The sequence below is a fragment of the Zingiber officinale genome, chromosome 8A, assembly GCF_018446385.1.
Source record: "Zingiber officinale cultivar Zhangliang chromosome 8A, Zo_v1.1, whole genome shotgun sequence".
Lineage (NCBI taxonomy): Eukaryota > Viridiplantae > Streptophyta > Magnoliopsida > Zingiberales > Zingiberaceae > Zingiber > Zingiber officinale.
Genome location: NC_056000.1, coordinates 51,600,557 through 51,620,591, shown reverse-complemented (window position 1 = coordinate 51,620,591; position 20,035 = coordinate 51,600,557). Strand labels below are relative to the sequence as shown.

The 20,035-nt window shown below is 34.9% G+C and overlaps 2 protein-coding genes across 9 annotated transcripts; both read left to right on the top strand.

The window, feature by feature from the left end:
• Positions 1–2,046: 2,046 nt before the first annotated feature.
• LOC122009038 lies at positions 2,047–15,078 on the top strand. Of its 7 annotated transcripts, none has more exons than XM_042565010.1 (16): positions 2,047–2,532; positions 2,626–2,676; positions 2,856–3,008; positions 3,826–3,924; positions 4,027–4,082; positions 4,173–4,284; positions 9,630–9,809; positions 9,949–10,206; positions 12,136–12,363; positions 12,457–12,654; positions 12,745–12,867; positions 13,019–13,294; positions 13,377–13,475; positions 13,551–14,071; positions 14,174–14,249; positions 14,758–15,078. In XM_042565010.1, the coding sequence occupies exons 1-15, from the start codon at positions 2,422–2,424 to the stop codon at positions 14,205–14,207; spliced, it is 2,499 nt and encodes an 832-aa protein (XP_042420944.1). In that variant the 5' UTR covers positions 2,047–2,421; the 3' UTR covers positions 14,208–14,249; positions 14,758–15,078. The 7 variants fall into 7 exon arrangements, with proteins under 7 accessions (XP_042420944.1, XP_042420942.1, XP_042420940.1 ...); XM_042565008.1 differs by having other exon boundaries at positions 2,787–3,008; XM_042565006.1 differs by having other exon boundaries at positions 2,781–3,008; positions 14,174–14,206.
• Positions 15,079–15,812: 734 nt separating this feature from the next.
• On the top strand, positions 15,813–19,054 carry LOC122009043 (eukaryotic translation initiation factor 3 subunit F-like). 2 transcript variants are annotated; one of them, XM_042565027.1, is made up of 6 exons: positions 15,813–16,134; positions 16,323–16,402; positions 17,280–17,425; positions 18,189–18,310; positions 18,389–18,502; positions 18,753–19,054. In XM_042565027.1, exons 1-6 carry the CDS (start codon positions 15,928–15,930, stop codon positions 18,840–18,842), a joined length of 759 nt encoding a protein of 252 aa, XP_042420961.1. In that variant the 5' UTR covers positions 15,813–15,927; the 3' UTR covers positions 18,843–19,054. The 2 variants fall into 2 exon arrangements, with proteins under 2 accessions (XP_042420961.1, XP_042420960.1); XM_042565026.1 differs by having other exon boundaries at positions 17,280–17,527.
• Positions 19,055–20,035: the final 981 nt, after the last annotated feature.

Here is a 20,035-nt window from a genome sequence, read left to right as displayed (position 1 = left end):
TCCATTAGATAAATCTGAAAGTGTGAGCTGCCTCGTCCAACATTCAAGGTTTAGATTTATTTTAAATATAAATATTGATATGGTAGTAGATAAAGTTTAATAATCTATATAATAAATCTCATCTAATATAATGGGATAAGATTGGATTATTATAGTTGTAATTATCATGAAATTTTAAATTCATAATCTTTTTTTTTCTCCTTGAGAAAGATATTCAATAATTTATTAAAAAATATTTTAGGGAGCTCTGTTTCTAACACATTTATCTTACAATAAGATTTAGAGCATGTTACTAGCAATAATAATCTATGCAACTCTTTTATTCGAAACGGTCGAATTTGGCATAAGAGCCGGTGGGTCATCACATTTCCTATAGGAAGAATAAAAAAATTAGTTCCATCTAATTTTAAATTATACAAAAAATAAGATTATAAATACTCACAAAAAAAATGCACAATCGATCCCTTTTTTAATTTCCTATGAATACAATTACCTTTTAATTCTAGTATAATTTTTTCTTTTTATTGGTTACATGGAAAACGTAAACGGAAGATTATATTAGTAAAGTTATTCCTACTTAACAAAAATTTGTATACATAAAATTTTATTATGTTAAAATATTCCTTTTCAATTTACTTAATATTCAATTTTATTTTAATACTAGTATAGCAATTAATTAGAATATGTAATGCCTTCGGTTAAAATTAAGTTCAATTAAATTTAATTATTTTATATTATAGTAATTTTAATTAAGACCGTCCAATTTGGAAACAAACTGGAATCCGTTCGAACAATTGCATAAATAAGACAAGTATGTATTGCTTTTATACATGTTATAATATGAATATTATTAAATAAAATAAATTTATATTATAGTAATTATAATTTTTTAACTGATAGAGCCTGAACTTTGATAAATAAAATAATTTCGTATTGTAACCACGACAATTTAAACATGACCGAATAATATAAATATGTGTTGTAATAGTTAAGAAATAGCAATGATTATAATATAAATGTTAAGTGAAGAAATTAAATTTATATTGTAATAATTATAAATTGTAGTGGTTATAATATAAATATTGTTAAACATATTAAGTTATAAATCGTAATTATTATAATATGAATTATAACCGCTATAATTTTATAGCAGTTGCAATGTAAATATCGTGAAACATATTAAATCCAATCAATTGGTTCATAGTTTAAATTTAAAATATATCATTCAACATATTACAATCAGCTGAACATTGTACTCTAGAATAATTGTGTTAATAATTGTGTAAAATTTATGAGGGTAGATTTTCTGGTTCATAATTTCTAGTCTTTTTTATAATTTGCACATCGGATTATGATTGGAATTCAATCAAAATTGATCATGATCTCTCCTGGATTCATCTTCCTATTTAGATTATAGTTTGGATCGAGACAAACTTTCGGAGGCCGCTGACATTGGGCGGATTATATGAAATTGAGCAGGAGACTCCCGCCCATCATCGGTGCCCTCTGACTATCTGTCTTGACCCAAATTATAATTTGTATAAGAAGGTAAACTTAGAAGAGATCTAATTTTAATCGAATTCCAACTCCTATCTAACATATAAATTATAAAAAGGACCAAAAGAAAATCTGGATAAGTGCATATGTTCTCAAATTTTATAGGAGTCGTAAATTTACCAGTGTGATGGGAGTAAGATACATTTTTTTTTTAATATTTTAACAAACAGAAGTATTATTTCTTTTCATGGAGACATAATCAAGGGCACATGAGCGTATTTTTTCCGTCAGTCCCTATATTCAAAAATATTTATTTTAACTATTTAATCTTATCAATTCACTTAATTATCCGTGCATACAAGATGTATGTATAAATAGTGAATGAGGTGAATTTACATGGATTAAGAGTTAAAATTTTACAGGAGATTTTTCAACAATTTACTATTTTATTATTTATTATTTATTATTTATTATTTTACGATAATTAAAGTCGCATTTTTTTTTATTTTCGCCCTCGATAAGCCAGGAATAGAGTACATTGGACTTGTCATCGCTGCTCGCCTCTCTCAGTTCCTCCAGTCTCCTATAAATGAAGTAGCGGAGGGAGTTATCCGGCCCTTCTCTGTCGCCTCTTCTCATCTGTTTACTCCAAGTCCTCCGCTTCCTCCTTTGGTCTGCTCCGATCCCTCCTACGCAATGCATCTTCTCCCTGCAAGTGCAGATCGCTCCACGAGTTAGGGTTTGGTTCTCGAACCCTTATCGCACCGCTGCGAAACCCTAGGACCCTTCTCGCCTTCGAACCCCCTTTGAAGGCTCGAGTAACCTTTTTGGGACGCGGAAGCTTGTTTTGTTGCGTTCTTCTTCTTAGGTGGCGGGGCTGATTCCGATCCGCCCCTCAGGATCGAAACCAGCTCGGTCGGTTCCATGGAGACTGCTGCGGGTCTTAACAGAGCCATTCCGGCGTCCTCCTCCAATTCTTCAAGGAAGGAGTGGCGCGCCATGCCGGACGTCCCCTATCGGAGCAATGGAGGCGAGGTGAGGCGGAGAGGGCTCGTCGTTTTCTATTGTTGGGTTGCTTGTGGTTGTGTTTCGCATCTTTTACAAAATTTATATATTTAATGCTGGCAGGAGCTGGAGCATGTTGATACTGCCCAATCAGCCGAGAGAACAATACATGAGGTATGTTTTTGTCGAAGAAGAAAAGTCTTTTTCCTCCCTTCTCTTAGTAGGCAAAACATTTTGCGACAAGGAATCGACATCTGACTGTAACACGGGCTGGAAAGGTGCAGGTTGGTGTAGGGACGTACGATGCAGGCTTCTGTTCAATTACAATTGATAATGGCGATGATATGTTGCAGCGGAAGCTGCAAGAGATCACAAGTTTGAGAGAACAGCTTCAGCAGATGGAGATTGAACTAGCTAGGGCAATTGCCAGGTCTGAGATGATGGAATTGCAGAATAGTTTTGAAGTTAAGCTTAAGGAGCGGATTGATAGCAATAACAACCTGAAGGTATCTAAGATAAGCACTTTTATCTTCCACGACACAAAAGAAAGTCTAGCTTGATCTATTCGAACTTATGGTGTTTCTCTTTAGCAGTTGTTGTGGCATAGGACTTTTCAACTGTTATAGGCTTCATTTTGTTCCTGAATTCTCATCTAAATAGGCTACTTAATGCAACTCATACTATTTCTTATTTCCCTCAACTCCTACTTTTAACATCATTGTCATTGTAGAGTTTGATCTTGATTTTCTTATTCAGATCATAGCTTTTTTGAATGGTTGGAGATTGAAAATTTTCAAACCTCTACACGGATAAACTTGCTTCTCCCTTCCACTATAGAATATTGGTTGTTTTAATTTAGTTTTTGATAGTTAAAGATGTCTGTTCATGGAAAATTATTGTATAATATGTAATTCTGTCTTATTTGGTGCTCAAGAATATAGTTTTGGTTACTACAGCATATAATGCAAGCACCAGTTTTAAAGTTGATGACATAACTGGCTTCTGAGTCTTTTGGTTGCTTTATATGTGCTGTTTTGTGAAACCTCGTTGGGACATTTGCTAATTTCTTTCCCCATACATTGAAGTAGTTTGAATATAATATGTATTTTGAAATGTTTCATTCTCCATTCTTTCAGTCTTGTGTTTGTCTGATGACTATTTCATTTGCATCAACGATTTGTTTAGTACTTCTATGCTTCAAATGTTTTGAAATGTCCAAATTCTCCATTATCAGTCTCATGCTTGTGTGATTGAGGTTATTTCACTTGCATCAATGACTTGTTCCATACCTATGCATAAATACATTATTCTACTCCTTGACAGGAGCAACTTCATGAAAGGGAACAACACATACTTGAACTCGAGAGGAAAGTCGAAGATAAAGACAGGGAGCTACGAACTATGAAAATTGACAGTGAAGCTGTTTGTGTTGCCTGTCTCCGATTTCTATTATTCTTCTTCTATGTAATTTTTTAGTTTTGTTCTAAGAATTTTATTTTTGCTTTACTTTTTATTTTGTTATAGGCATGGGCTAAAGAGGACCTTCTTCGGGAGCAAAATAAAGAATTAGCCAGCTTCAGGTATGTGTAGTTTCTCTGACTCAATGATCTTATGCATTTTCTAAGTAAATATACTGCTAGAATCATGAGCTTGCTATTTCCTATATGTAGAAGGGAGCTTGATAACACTGAAGCAGAAAGAGCACAACATCTTAGCCAAATTTGCGATCTCCAAGAACACATTCAAGGGAAAGACAGTCAAATTCTTGCATTGCAGGAGCAGGTTGCTTTCTTAAAAATTCCTACTTTATTTGCATTTTTCGCAATTATCTGAGAGCCATATACTACTTGAAGTTGAAACTTAGATTATCCATCTCTTTGAAAATTCAGTAACATCTTAATTTTTTTTTTTTTTTCATCTTGTCTCCCATTTGTGGTTACTCACTTAGAGATACTATTTTATTTAAATTATCATTCAAGTAATTGTAATTGATGATGATTTAGCATAACCTACATGGTAGTTATCTGGTTTTTGATTACTATTACCCGTTAATTTCCATGAGGTGGCATTCATTTGGTTCATGTCAAAGGAATACATTTCATGAACTTGGTTAATTATTTGGTCATATGTTCTAACTCCATAGTTGATGTCAAAAGGATTGATATCTTTTAGTTTGGTAAGAATTTAGTGTTTATCTTTTGACCTGATAATAATTTATTGGGACTATTATATTTTCCATTTAGTGCAATTTCCTTTTTAATTTGGTTGATATAAGTCCATAAAAATGTAGTATCTTTATGTATTAATCAACTTTTGATTAGTAAAAATATTCCATAAATTATCTCTGTGTGAGGTTTTTTCCCCATCGTGTGAGATAGGTATTCCATGCTTCATTAATGCATCTCAATTTTTATGTGATCTAAAAGTTTAATTTGGTGCTGCATGAATTTCGTATTAATTCTCTCTGTAAGCGTACTTGTGCTGCACCTAGATACCATGCATGCGATTCTTGTATTGCTGCTTTACCTTTCTGCCTTTTCTATTAATTCTCTCACCTTAACCTAGTGTTCTTCTTAACCATCATGCCCTTGATGGCTCCAGAACCTGATTTAAGCATTATCACTCGTTTTCAACTCCTTTGATGTCAAATGATATATTGTTTTTTTCTAGGTCATTCTCTTTATTTACTTAAAGTACCTCTAAACCTCCAAGTATCTTTATTTTTTACTTCATTGTCTTTGTTGAAATGGGGGAAAGTGTAAGGTGTTTTATGTGATTGTAAAATCTTTCAACTTAGTAGTCTGAACCAAACTAAGCATTATTCTAATGCTGGCTTTCTTGGTAATATGCCTTCTAGTACTAGATACACTGAAGTTATATCAAAGGAGGAACATGAATGGTACTTTCAATTCCAAACTTTTCCAAATGCTTCTTCTATGTCCATGATTCTCAAGGTAGTCTTGCACTTGTTTGGTGCATGCCTTTAGGTCAAATACTTGGATTCTCAATTTAGGAGCTACTGAGAATTTTCTGGTAATAGTTTTTTTTTTCTAAGATCCTTACACTAATGTTTCATTCTACCAATGATACATTAGCAGATGGGCCACTCTCACCTTCATTGTTGCTTTTTTCTATATATTATATGCCGAAATTTTCTTGAAAATTACTATTTGTGTGAAAATGCGCAAAGTCACCAAGTTGCTCAACAATTTTGTTGATTTTTTTTTCATTTGAGATTCATGATTTAGAATGCTGAATGGTACTTAGAATGAATTTAGAGGAATGTATCAGTTCATAATGGCTACATGTTCATCTTACTCTTGTATCTGCTTCTTCTCCTTCTAAATAGACAATGGCATACTAGAAAGGTAAACATTTTGTCTTCCTTTCCTAGTTGTGTTACTAAACATGCTTTTACACATTTTTAGTCCATTTTGATGTCTGATTTGTTAGCCAAGTTCCTTCAAAATTTGGTTTTCGGTATAACGTTATTAGTGAAAAACAATGATATACTAGAAGGCTAAACACTTATTAGTCTTCCTTCTCTAGTGTCATTAAACATACTTTTACACTTTTTTTCACAGTCCGTTTTGATGCTTGGGGGTGTTAATGGTGTTCGTTTAAGGTTTGATTTTAGGTATGTTGTTCTTTCTTGATAATTGATCATGCATGAGCCGCTTACTAATGAAACATTGGTTGGGCTTTTCTGTAACAACCAATGATCAAATTTAGTCCTTGCTGCACTACTTTAGAGTCCCAACCACTTCTTTCGTCCAATGCATGTACATTGCCCAAGTCATTGTGGCTCTTCCTTGACAAATCTCAAGTTCATGATCTCCTTATCTTTGGTAGTCCCGCTTTGATAGTTGTGGTGAATTTCAAATTCATTTATTTTCTCATCTAGTAGATTCACTAAATTAAAATGTCAGCTTAGAATTTTTTTTTTTAAACAAGTTGGTGGTTTATTATGTTGATGCATTCAATTTTGATGTTAGACAATGGGATATGTTAGAAAATGTATTTGATAAGATTGTGACAAGTGTATGCAAAGTAGCAAGAGGAAGAAGCGACATAGTGATTTGATGTCTCAATAGTTCAAGGGTGAATGAACGCATGGTAAAATGAAACATTCACTAGTCAAGGTTGACGGAACGCTTGGTGAAGCGAAGATTCCATACAAAGATCCCAAATGTTTTTTTCTAATGACGTAGCTATTTCATTTGTGCAACAATGAGTGAGTGCACATGTAAGATTAGAGAATTGAAGGATAGATTAGGCTTGAGAGAAAGCCTTAAAATTTATTATTATCCTAGTTAACCATACAACTCTCAGCTGCTAGTTGCCAAATGTGCCAATCAACTCATTAGATACCATGTGTTAGTTGACTCTGCAGTTGATTGATGACTTAGGCCAAGGGCATTAATTTGGTGTGAGAGATTTGGTTGTGTGGTGTAACAACAGTCCTTCAGAAGTTATGATTGAATAGTTGACTAATGGTGCAACTTGATTGGCAGCTCAATGATTATAACAAAATGATTAGTTTGTTATAATGATTGATTCTAGAAACAATTGTTGGAGGCAGTTGACTGACTAGTCATAGTTATTATTGGTGTTGTTGCGCCTAGGTGCAAGGCACAACTAGGCGAGCCTCTTGCGCCTGGTTACCTTAAGTGTGCGCCTTGTGAGAGGTGACACGGGCACTTGAGGCACGATTCTTCTCGCCTCATTGAAGCGAGACACACAGTTGCAAATTAGGTCCAATTTTTTTTTTAATGTCTAGCCCATACCTTTAATTACCCTTTTAATTACGTAGCATGCATCACTTATCTTTGTTTGTGAATGAAATTGGAGTAATTTTGAATATGGAAGTATAAATATTTAAGAAAATATTAAATACATTTATTAAAAAAATAAAAATAAAATAGTTTTTTGTTTTATGTGAAGCTTCGTTTCAAAAGAAGGAACAGGTTGAAGAAAAAAAAAGTTTTTATTAAGTATAATAGGGCTTTGAGGTGTTAATATGATATACGTGACATTGACAATCCTATTACTTTGGATGAGATAGACGATAACAATGAATGGATGATTGAATATTGAGTGATAACACTGATGAAGAAAATGATTTAGCATTTGATGATGACAATTTGACTTGGAGTGAAGTTGCATGAGCTTTTGAAGTTGGTGAAGATGCCTACAGTTTTAGATCTTGACTTTCTTCTTCTTCAAAAGAAGTAAGGGCAACTACATCAAAAGGAATTAAGAGAAGATCTTTTACAAGTCAACTTATTGATGAAGAGAAGGAAGAAATCCGTCTTGAGGAAATCTATGAAGTTTCAGCTATACAAATTTGAAACATCTGGTGATGTTGATAATGATATGATTGAGAAAGATGAAGATTTTGTTGATTTAGATATTTGAAGATTTTTTTTCTTTAATTTGAATTATGCGTAGCATGAATTTATTTGCTAGTGAATTTTATATTTACATTATTATTTAATATTTTATGGACTATAATTTTGCTAGAGAAATATTTTGACATATATATATATATATATATATATATATAGAGAGAGAGAGAGAGAGAGAGAGAGAGAGATATATGTGGCAAGTACCGTAGCAAAACCGCACATAAGGCACCACAGCATAATATTTCTCTATATATATATTTATATTTGAATTGTAAAAATTTATACCCAGAGTGCATTACTTTAGTAAGATGTGCGCCTCACCTTGCATCGTACATCTCAGGCCCAGAGCATCTATGCGCTTTTGGACGTCTCATGCCTTAAATAACTATGCAACCTATCAATTGAAACAACAAGAAAAGCGGTTGAGTGACTAGTTGACTAATGCTAAAGGGGCTGTCGGTTGAGATTTCTTGGAAGCTTGGGAGAGGCTTATAAATATAGGACATGTTGGCTATAAATTTATTCAACTTCTACAACAAATCTACTAAGCCAAAATCTTTACTCTCGGGCTCTCTTTTCCATACTTTTCATACTTTGTATTTTTCTTTACTCTTTTGTAAGCATGAGGTTTCTCCACGTCCAAAGCTATCCAAGAAGGAGAAAGCTAGTGGAATTTGTGGAGCGACTTATCGAAAGATCCCATAGGCTGTGGAGTAGGAGCCTAAGGGCTACCGAATCACATAAAAAACTGAGTTATCATTGCTTTTCTCTCTTTACTTTTGTTCATTTTCTTCATCGTCCATTCCTTTGTTTTGTGGACCCTAAACAGAGTTTTCTTTTTAAAGCTGCCCCCACTCCCCAGCCTTCTTTCAAATCCTACATATATGAATCAGTTGGATGGAGGGGAGTGGCCGAGTGGGAAGTGCTATGAACTTGCTTATGAATAGTTAGATTTTTTTTTTTTTATAAACATGTGAACAAACAATGTTGTATGTAAAGTTGTAATAAGTTATACATTAGTGTGGAAAAAGTCTAATAATTTCCTTCATTACAGCTACATTTCATTCTTCAAGATTCAATAACTGGCATTATAATAGGGAATTAAAAGTATCAAGAAAAACTGACAAGACTGTGTCCTTTTGTCAAGTTGCCAATAGAAAATAGATTGAGCCGTAGCAAAAAATGCACTGACAGTTAGTGATCTGACTGCCATTTTTCTGAGCTTGTGAAGATGAGTGTTAATGGAAATACTTAGCGGTTGTACCTAAAGATTTGTGGTAAACTTGGCAGATAGTATCAACTTAGACAATTGATATCTGGTTAGTGAAATTGGATTTTCACATGACTGGAGGCATATTGTCAGAAGAGTTAGCACAACACACTTTTACTAAAGGTTCTGAATAAGCTTATTCACAGTTGGCAGATAAATTTTCTGGAGACTGCCAATCATTCACCAAACCAATAAAAATATTGTGCAGAGAATATTATGTCCACCTGCCATATATTTTGCCAGGAGTTGCTTCCTAAACTTTTTTAATATAAAACTTTGATCTGCTTGTACTGGATTTATGATAAACGCAATTGGTCATTTTAATAGTTTTTTCTTCTTCCATTCTACTGCTAATGCATTTGCTTAAAATTTGTCTGGTTATATATCCTCTCCAATGATGTATCCTTCTGTTGTTATGAAGCAAAGTAATATAATATTCTTCCTTTCAGAATCAACTTGCACAAGAAACGATTCATTTTAAGGATGAACAATTGAGGGAGGCACACTCATGGATTTCACGTGTTCAAGAAATGGATGCTTTGCATACCTCCACTAACCAGTCATTGCAAGCTGAGCTACGAGAGCGCACTGAGCAGTTTAACCAATGCTGGATCGGTATCCAACGACAGGTTAGATTACTAATGCTTTGTGTCTCTGTCTGCTACAAAAGTGTAATCATGGATTTTTTTCATCTGTGCTATATTGTGCATCCACAATCTTTTATTTGGTTGCTTCCTCTTCTATAACTAATCTTTGGCGCCTTGCTAGTTTGTTGAAATGGATCGTCATCATATGCAAGTCATACAACAACTTCAACTGGAGTTGTCTGAGGCAAGGGAAAGTGCTGGAAAATACAAAGATAACCAACAAGTTAATCCTGCAAACTCCATGGATTCATCTTCTTATAATGCAAACCAGATTAATGTAAAAGATGACATCAAATCAAATGCTCTGTTGGGGTTCATATCTGATGCAAGTGTAGATGGAACTACAGCGTATATTTCAACTTCAAATTCTTCTTCTAAGGTAAGATAAAGTGTGGCGGCCTTTCTTTTCATTTCATGCTACAATAACACACAGTAAACAATCTCTTCCTCTGCATGCTAGTTAAGATCTTTCTTTTATCCGTGGAATCGGTGAACATATTTTTCTAATATTGTTTGCTTGCATTTATTAATCATCGAGATGTGTTACTTCTTGGTAATATTTGTTGGTAAATTTTGTTAATATTCATCCAAACTGTTTGTATAACTGTATAGTGCCCAGTCGAAACTCATTAGTCTATTATATTATTGGAACTGAAAGTCTTAAAACATGATAAGCTGCAATGACATCATTGTTTTTCTTGGAAGAATAAACATGGATATTTAGCCTATTTGTTTATGAATTGTTCTGTTTTGATGAATTTTTTGGATTCTCCTTTGTCTTTACCTGTTCCTATTTAAGTATTGTTTAAATTTAAGTGAGAGGTCAATATCAACACTTTGTCAATCAACGCTGTCCATACAACCAATGAAAGAAACAAAAAACATACAAAAAATAGGTTTGACGACTTGTACCAGGATGAGAATGACTAGATGAATCTGTAGAGTTAATAAAAAAGCATGGAATTGAAAATGGTTTCTGAGATTATTAAAGTGCAGCTTAGGGGTGGGTATCTACTCAACTCAACCTAGAAAGATGAACCAAACTGTCCTGAAAAATCAGATTGTTTGAAATGCTTCAGGTATTTTGTGATTATTGTTTTTTGAGATTTGAGTAGGATTAAATTTTTGTTTTTTATATTAAAATCCAAAAAATGTCCAAAACTGGACCAATTTACAATAAATGTAATTTAGCATCATGTACCATATTACATATATTTACATCAACATATTTTATAAAATGTCCCCAAAATCAAAAGGCGGAGAAATATCTAAACCAAGGTTGGCAAATAGAGTTTACATCCATCCGTGATGGAGTCATTGAGGCTATCCTGACAATTATGAGTCTGAATCCACAATTCTTGGAGATATTTGATCCTCTGAATATTACATTCTGAAGAATTGAAAGTCGAGGCAATGAAAGATCTTCAGAAAAATTTATCACATGATGATATGAAACACTGATATCCAATGGCCAGAAATTGTGAGATCGTTTCAATGAGAGAGCTCAGAGATCTCAGCTGCTGATTTTGGAAAGGAGAACAATGATCTTCTACTCATTGTTTAGTCTGTTATGCCAATAAATTCAGATTATAGACCTAGGCTTTGCCTGATGCATGCTGTAATTGCTGAGTTGGTTTGGTGCCAAGGGTCTTCATCACATGAGGAATATTTTGACTGAATGGCAGTTATCTTTTTTTTTTTTTTTTGATAAGGGACAGATGACCTCTCCTAATTCACCTACCGAGTAAATTCAGAGCACAACTTATGCACACTCAGAAGCCGACATCTAGAATAATTGTCCATGTTGGGATTCAAACCTTGGTCCTTTAGTTGTTCCTATGAGTACTTTACCACTGCACCACACCCGTGGAGGTGACAGTTATCTTTGATGGTATTTGAGGAGTGATGTCCATATTAACTTCAGGAATTTACTTGTATTGGTGGTGAGTTGCAGTATTGGTTCAACTGCATTTAAAGGGATAGAAGAATTGGAAGAAGATAAAACATGTATAATCCGAAAGTAAATTTCTTCTCATTTATCCTCTTTTAGAAGATCAGGATTCTCTTTGAATGAATCAAGGAGAAATTCCATTCCATTCCCTCTTGTACAAATGAATAATATCTGATTTAGTATGGTAAGACAACGGGTGGCATTTTATTTATTACACCTTCATGGTATATTTTATGTATATTTTATCAAATTCCCACTTGCTGTTATTCTTTTTTTTCCATGCAAATTTACTGTAAATATGTAGTGTGTCATTATGTCTGTTAGAGTTTCATATGCTAAATTTTGTTCTTTTTCCAGAGTGAGCATGGCCCTGGTGTTCCTCTCCTGCAATCATCTCTAATTGGAACAAATGGCTTCATTTCTCCTGGACAAATTGCCCCTGTGCATTCTTATGTGCTGAATCCCTCAAGTGTTCCGGTCACTATGGCACTCACCAATTCACATATTCCAAAATCCCACATGGATCATTATCAATCAATGCCTACCATTCCAAATCATCAACCGTTACAAAAACAGCTGGTACTGGTACAAGGGATTTTTTTCTTTTTTTTTAAAAAAATTTTGTGTTTCATAACTATCACATTTTTTCACCTACCATTTCTATTTTGTTTGTGTTAGGCCCTTTCAGATGTATCTCAGACACCTAACCAGAGCAAGGGTTCATCAAATCAAACAGAGCACACTCTTATAGGACCAGATGCTCATTATAGCTTCAATCTACATGGTGAAATACAGTCTGTCCTCCCGGAGAATCTTAGCAGCCACAGTGAAAAACAAGTGTCTATCCATTCAGGCAACAGTTCAGGCGAAGTTCAGGTGATCATATGAAACTACCTCTAGTTCTCAATCGTTATTCTGCAATATCTAATTCTAGATATTAAACTGATGCCAGCCTTTTGATTCTAGGTGCTCAAATCCAGTGTTAGACAGGCCCCAGCTACCCAACAGCCTCAAGGTGCACTGGATGAACATTCTCATTTGGATTTTGCAAGAGAATACTGCCCCTCAGAGAAGAAGACAGAAACTAAGGTTTGTCTATCATGTCACTTTGCATGCATTTATTCAAGAAGGGCAGCTGCTAATTGTGGTCCCAAATTCTTGATGAACATAAGTATCCTCATTGAAAATTATGCAAAAATCAGTCTACAGGTGTGTTTCTTGTTTGCATTTCTTTTTACAGACTGAACACATTTTACCCAATGGGAGTCAATCCCAGGAAGAGGTGTTGAAATCTGGACAACAGTGCCCTATTCCTGGCAACGCACAAACTAGTCGAAACTCTGTCAGTTCAAATGGTACTACAGAATCTACTATATCCGTGGCTCCAATTTCTGGTACTTTGCTACTTAGTAAAACACCATTAGAGCCCAAGCTTCTAGATGAACGATCACTTTTGGTTTGCATTGTTCGGGCAATTCCTGCTGGATCAGATGGCAAAATCAGAATCAGTACAACAGTAAGTATCCAATATTGTAATATGCTAATATCACTATCTGCCATCTTCTCCCTTTTTAAAATCTTATCTGCCTTTTGTTTAGCTTCCAAATAGGCTTGGTAAAATGCTGTCCCCCCTACATTGGCATGACTACAAGAAACAATATGGAAAGCTTGATGATTTTGTTGCTCGTCACCCTCAAGTAAGCTTTTTTCATGCGCTTCTATACTCTGGAACCTGTGTTCATGTTCATTGAAGTTTTCTGTTGCAATTCCAGTTATTTGTTATTGAAGGGGATTTTATTCACTTACGTGGAGGAGCACAACAAATCATATCTGCAACAGCAGCTGTTGCCAAAGTTGCTGCTGCTGCTTCTGCTTCTTCTGCTCCTTATACATCTTTACTACCTTCTGTTGCTGTCACGCCAGTGGCCCAAGTCAATCGCCAAAAAATGTCACAATCAGTTGAATCAAAAGCTGTGAGCTCTGTGCCTTATGCAGATGACACTGCAGTGGGTAATGCAGGAACCCAATGTGACAGCTGCACCCACATTTCAACAAGACAAGATGTCCATCCAAATGATGTCAGATCAAATATTGTTCAAGGACTGTCAGACTTAAGTATTTTTAATAAATTAAAAAATGTGCAAGAGGTTAGTGGCTTACCATCTGAAATCAAACTTGGAAATTCATCAGTGGACTCTGCAGTTAGAAATACATTAAACCATGATAGCAACATTTTGCAAAACAAAGGGATGGGCAATGGAAGACGTAGCTTCGGAGGGAAGCAGCAGGGGAGGTACCATTAGCATTAGCATTTGCAATTGTATTTGTTTGGGATTGATTTAACTATGCTCAATTTTGAGTAGTTAGATGATTCAAAATATTGACCGTTTCTCAGGTTCTCTGGTTCTGGCTTGAATTCCCGGCCATAGTAAGCGTAGCTTGTCATCATTTTTCTTCTTCAGGAGGATGATGTTAGTTTTTGCATAAGTTTTTTTAAATCACTATTATTCATGGCACTCTCCTCTCTTTTGTACCGTCTTAATTCATCTTTATTGTTGTTTTTTAGATAGATAAACTAAGCAATTGCTCCTTTAAAAGGTGGGTATACTTTTTCTTGCAATGAATAAGTCATCATATTCAGACTATTTTTTTGTTCCATTTTGATCATGAAAATTACGTACCAAAAGATTCCTTGTTATAATGTTTTACTAATTTTTCGATATGACAACAAAGAAGAGAAGTTGCTGTTCCAAGTTCCAACTATTTTGAATCAACAGCACAGGTTACAGAAATCTATATTTTGTCTAGTCAGAGAGGGTTAATGCAAATGCTCCCCCCATTTACCTTCTGAAATTAATTGGCTTATTTAAAAATCAAGCACGTGAATTCTTATTGATCATCTCAAGTTTTTTCCGTTGTTCTGAACATAGAATTTTTGCCTCATTACTCTGACAAATAACTTGTTTTATTTGATTGTAGGATCTACTGATCAGAGGTTAGTTGCTGTGGAACAGAAGCTTGATGGCCCGTTCCAAACCCCTACGCTTTTCCCTACATGCTGAATTTTTGTTCTGAGTTTGTGCCCAGATTCATGATTGGAACTGATACGCAAAGGAGGAAAAAGGAGAAAAATTATGCAACTATTAGTATTTAATTCTTGGAGAGCTTGATAGATTGGTTACATGTTATTAGCACCTGGTCTCGGTTTCAATTCACTTCACAATTTATTTACCTTCTTTTTAAGTGAATTATAGTCAACTTGTTTAATTGCAATTTTATATGGTCCTTGCCATTTCATAACCCCATATTGAAGAACATCAGAAAATTAACTGAAAAACTCCCTAGTCAGATATCATGCAGATTTGCTGATAAAACAGAATCGGATGGTTTCGATGTTGCCTGAAAAGTTAAATGCATTGGTGGACCCATGATGATCTATCAGACTTTTTATATTGCATCTTTTGTTTGCCTTATTGTATCCATGTTATGATTAGCACAAGGACCTGGAGTTTAGTTTTGAAAAGGAATAAGATTGGGTGGACCTCATTGAGCTTTATACACTGAAATTTGCTCGACTATTGCGATAGATGGTGAATAAGATGCATGCAGAGATTCAATACCGCTCAAGGTTTTGGTGCTCGAAGGTAAGAAACCTTTAACTCCACATTAAACGCGTTCTTGCTGATTTTTTATGCGCCCCTTTTAAGCTGCCGTCATCGATGTATTAAGAGAGACAAATAGTGTTAATTGACACTAACTATTAACATTAATTTAATTAATTACACGCATTTATATTGTGAGATTAATTGATCTATTAGGGCTCGTAGTAGATTGGGCTAGGCCCAGTTCTACGCAGTAAGCAAACTGTTCTTGAGCGGTCTGGCCCATTTTGAGTGTCGTAGTAGATTGGGCTAGGCCCAGTTCTACGCAGTAAGCAAACTGTTCTTGAGCGGTCTGGCCCATTTTGAGTGGCCACGTGTACGGTATTTTGAAAAACTAATCTGAATAAAATTAATTATTATATATTTTATAGGAGGGAGCATCATTCCTCTCACTCTGTCAGCGTTACTTCTGCCAGAGAAACAGCCCTAGCCAAAGGCTGCGCCACCGCGTTCCCACTCTCGGCTCCCTGCTCTTCGATCTCACCTCATGGCGGTGCTGCAGTTCTTCCCTCCTTTCTCGCCCGTCGTCTCCGCCAAGATCCACGCCGTCGTCCTCTTCAATATCTGCGACTGCTATGTCCGTCGCCCCGACCAGGCCGACCGCGTGATTGGAACCCTCCTCGGTTCCGTTTCTGATGGCGTCGTCGAGATCAAAAACTCCTACGCAGTTCCTCACAACGAGTCCGCCGACCAGGTTCGCCCCCCTGCTTTATCCTCGTTCAGTGTTTTTTTTTCTAGGAAAATTTTTATTTGGACTCATTGAGGATCTATAAGAAATGTGATTGTCATGTTGATTTCAATCAATATTTTGTCTCAAGTATTCGCAGAAAGACCATATATTTTAGCCTTCATTTATGATTGCTTTTCAACTTTTGATCTCAGGTTGCATTAGATGTCGATTACCATCGCAACATGTATTTGTCTCACCTAAAAGTTAATCCCAAGGAAGTACTTGTTGGATGGTAGGTTAGTCTGCTGTTTATTATGTTATCATGTACATAGTTTTCTATCTAATAGTTTCTTAACATTTTTTTATTATTTAAAAATGGAATACAAAACCTATGGGTTTATTTTTTTTTCTCTAGTTACCATTTTTCACCTTTTTGTATTAATTAAAAAATGGAATAAAAATTTATAGGTTTAATTTTTTTCAAATAGTGACTGTCTTATGGGGCTCATATAATCTTAGATGGTGTCTTCTGAAACTATTTATTTGATCATATGTTTTCTTCGTGGAAGTTTTTCATCTCCATCAAATAACTAATAGCCATTCTAACTAAAATTTTGGCATTCTTATTGATTTCATTTTTTTCTATATGGACAAGCATTCCTCTTGCTTCCTCTTCTGAGTTAATAATGCGCATTTTATTGTATACAGGATACTTTCTAAGGTTAACAAGATCACTGTCACTTGGACATCATGTTCTGAATTCCTTGCATCTCTTTGACAAATATTGGCCTTTTGTATCCTATACTGCTTCAACTTCATCTAATGTGATTCTGAACGATTAATCCTGAGTTATATTTGTTTTAACATACTCTACCATTATTGTAAGATCTGATTTCACCATCAATGTTTTCTGTCAATAACAAAAAATTTTCAGCTTGTTTTTTGTAACTAGTCATGATTCTGTATTTCCAACAATGTCTTTGGGGCTTGGGACTAGTTGTCATGGTGCTAATTTGTTCAATTTTAGTAGCTAGTTAATTCTGTTTAGTTCATGTCCTAAATGGAGGTTGAGTCATTGTCGTGATTATTAACACTGAAGCAATTGGTAATAGAGTTAGATTTCTTTGCATCTTGAAAGCTACTGATGCCTCTTGCTATCCTAATCACAGGTTTTCGACTGGTTTTGGTGTTTCGGGTGGTAGTGCCTTGATACATGAATTCTATGTAAAAGAACTTAAAGAAGCACAAAGTTCCATTCCACCTATCCATCTCACTGTTGATACAAGGTTCAAAAATGGGGAGGCATCCATAAAAGGTTATGTCTCTTCTAATTTGTCTCTTGGAGATAGACCACTTGCTGCACAATTTCAAGAAATTTCCTTGGATTTGAGGATGATTGAAGCAGAACGGGTTGGATGTATGAACTTGGACTTGAGTAGTTTAAATATTTTGCATTTATCTTGTTTCTGTAGTAGGATAGGCTGGATTTTTTATCATGACTTAGTCTAGGCTTGCATCTCGTGATTTTGTGTCATTATTGGACTGTCTAGAATGCAATTTAGGTATGCTATTTCCACAGTCCTAGAACATGGTTTGATGCGTTTCTAATTTTTAAACTTTGACCTTAGGTATGCTATTTCTACAGTCCTAGAACATGGTTTGATGCGTTTCTAATTTTTAAACTTTGACCCTACTGATTAATGGCCTTTGTATGTTTGCCCTTTTGGATGTTTTTCAAGCAAATTCCATTAACGAATCATGACTGAAGGAACATCTTTTAAGATTACGGTTCCTATGAAATGGTGCATTGATTAATCATTTGATTGAACCGTCCATATAAATTTTCGCAAAAGCTGCCTGATTAAATCAGAATATTTTTAGCTATAGCCCCAAAAGATATATCTACTTTACATCTACGAAATTTTCTTATTTCATCTTATATTTAGTTATTTCCTACCTGTAATATGTAATTTATTTCATCATTTATTCAGTACTAATAACAGGGTGTCATCCTCTCTCTTATTTTTACTGTTTCATTTGAACAACAAAGTAACTGCTTTCTTCTTTGGGTTTGCTAGTTGACATTTTGAAGACAACTGCTGTTGATAAGCTCCCTAATGATCTCGAAGGAATGGAAGCTTCAATGGAGAGATTGTATTCTCTGCTCGATGAGATTTACAAATATGTTGATGATGTTGTGGTAAGGGTCTCAACTGTCAATGGACTTTGTACCTTTTAATTTACGGGTATACAATGTAGATTCTATGCGATTTTCTAGGAGGGACGAGTAACCCCAAATAATGATATCGGGAGATTTCTGGCGGACACATTGGCTTCAGTTCCAAGAATGTCAACAGCAGCTTTTGACAAGGTCTTCAATGACAAGATTCAGGTGAAGACTCTTTCCAAAATCATAGTTGTTTTCGCAAATGATTGTTTAAATTGTTTCTTGCAAGACTTTGTATCCTTTACTCGATGCGCTTAGAGTTTTTCTCACAAGATAAATGCATCTCTATGCGATGTGCAATAGCCTGACTATATATGCCTACTGCATTTCTTTTCTTCCCACTGGAAGATCGCTAGAATTATTACGGACCTTCATTTTTCTAGTTGCTTATGTGAGATCCTTTTCTTTGTCACAGGACAATCTAGCTTTAGTTTACTTATCAAGCCTCGTTAAAACACAACTCGGCATTGCAGAAAAGTTGAATACGGCCGCTCAGATATTGTAAATCATCAGTGGTTTTGCAATTAAGATGCTGACGTTTTGATGAAGTTTTCTTGTGCTGACCATCATCCTTGTTAATAGAGTGATGTTGCCTAGTTATTGACATTGTTATTCTGTCTTCAGCTTCTCGCTCCAATTGTGGGTATTTCATTACCGAGTTGATTCAATATTGTTTATACTGCATTTTATTGAATCACGCATTCAATTTTTACTGCATTTTTCCGACTTAGAATACACTGCATTTTGCCTACTTACTTTTGATGAAAGTTATTTGAGCAACATTCAAAGTTGGTCGACTTTTTTGTGGAAAATTTGATTTTTCAACTATCACTGGTAGCTGAGAACCCTCCCTTTCCTCTTCCACATAAACTGAAACCTACGCATCTACTTCCCCGTGGGGTGGTATTCTAAGCAGCAGCCCCTCCGACTGCAAAACCTCCATCAGTATTTGTAACCTCTCCGACGTGTTCTAGTGCAAGAGTGCTGACAAAATACTTCTCCATACCTCAAATTCGTAGTTCGATTTAACAAAATTTGAGAGCTTTGTTGGTAATTGGTGATCGCATGCTAATTCTTGCCTCCAAAGGGATAGAATTCGAGTCTCAGCGATTGAAAAGGTCTGATAAGTGTAGTTATATTTATTTATTGATATGCAGGAGGATTTATAGCATTAGCATATTGTAAGATGTCCAGTATTTGGCAATATACTTGACTTCCACCTAATCACTTATAACCTTGGGATTCTATTATAATTAAATCTCAATCGCAAGACACTCAGATAAATTGAATCACTTACACCCTGTTTGGAAATAACTTAAGTTATGGAATTAAATTGAATTCCATTATGAATTGAATTCCATAAGGAATTGAATTCAATTCTCATGTTTGAAATGAATTACAACTTAAGTTATGAAATTATTATATTTTACCATTTTATCCTTCTCTCTTTTTTCTTTTTTTTTTATAAAGAAGAAAGAATGAGGGCACAATGAACATAATATGGAGAATTGAATTCCCTATCTAAATCACACATAAAGAGATGTGATTTACTTTTGCCTTGTTTGATGGAATTGGAATTGAATTCCATATCAATTCTTAGCTAAAAAATCATTCCAAAGCATGGAATTCAATTCCAATTTTAAAAGGAATTGAATTCCATATCATTTCAAACAGGCTGTTAAGGGGACTTCTTGCGAA

Excerpts from the sequence above, each read along its gene's own strand:
- LOC122009038 (XM_042565006.1), top strand. The coding sequence starts at position 2,422 with ATGGAGACTGCTGCGGGTCTTAACAGAGCCATTCCGGCGTCCTCCTCC. Across the intron at positions 4,285-9,629 it reads TTCTTGCATTGCAGGAGCAG|AATCAACTTGCACAAGAAAC; the intron begins GTTGCTTTCTTA and ends TCTTCCTTTCAG. Across the intron at positions 13,295-13,376 it reads AAATCAGAATCAGTACAACA|CTTCCAAATAGGCTTGGTAA; the intron begins GTAAGTATCCAA and ends CCTTTTGTTTAG.
- LOC122009043 (XM_042565026.1), top strand. The coding sequence starts at position 15,928 with ATGGCGGTGCTGCAGTTCTTCCCTCCTTTCTCGCCCGTCGTCTCCGCC. Across the intron at positions 16,135-16,322 it reads ACAACGAGTCCGCCGACCAG|GTTGCATTAGATGTCGATTA; the intron begins GTTCGCCCCCCT and ends TTTTGATCTCAG. Across the intron at positions 17,528-18,188 it reads TGAAGCAGAACGGGTTGGAT|TTGACATTTTGAAGACAACT; the intron begins GTATGAACTTGG and ends TGGGTTTGCTAG.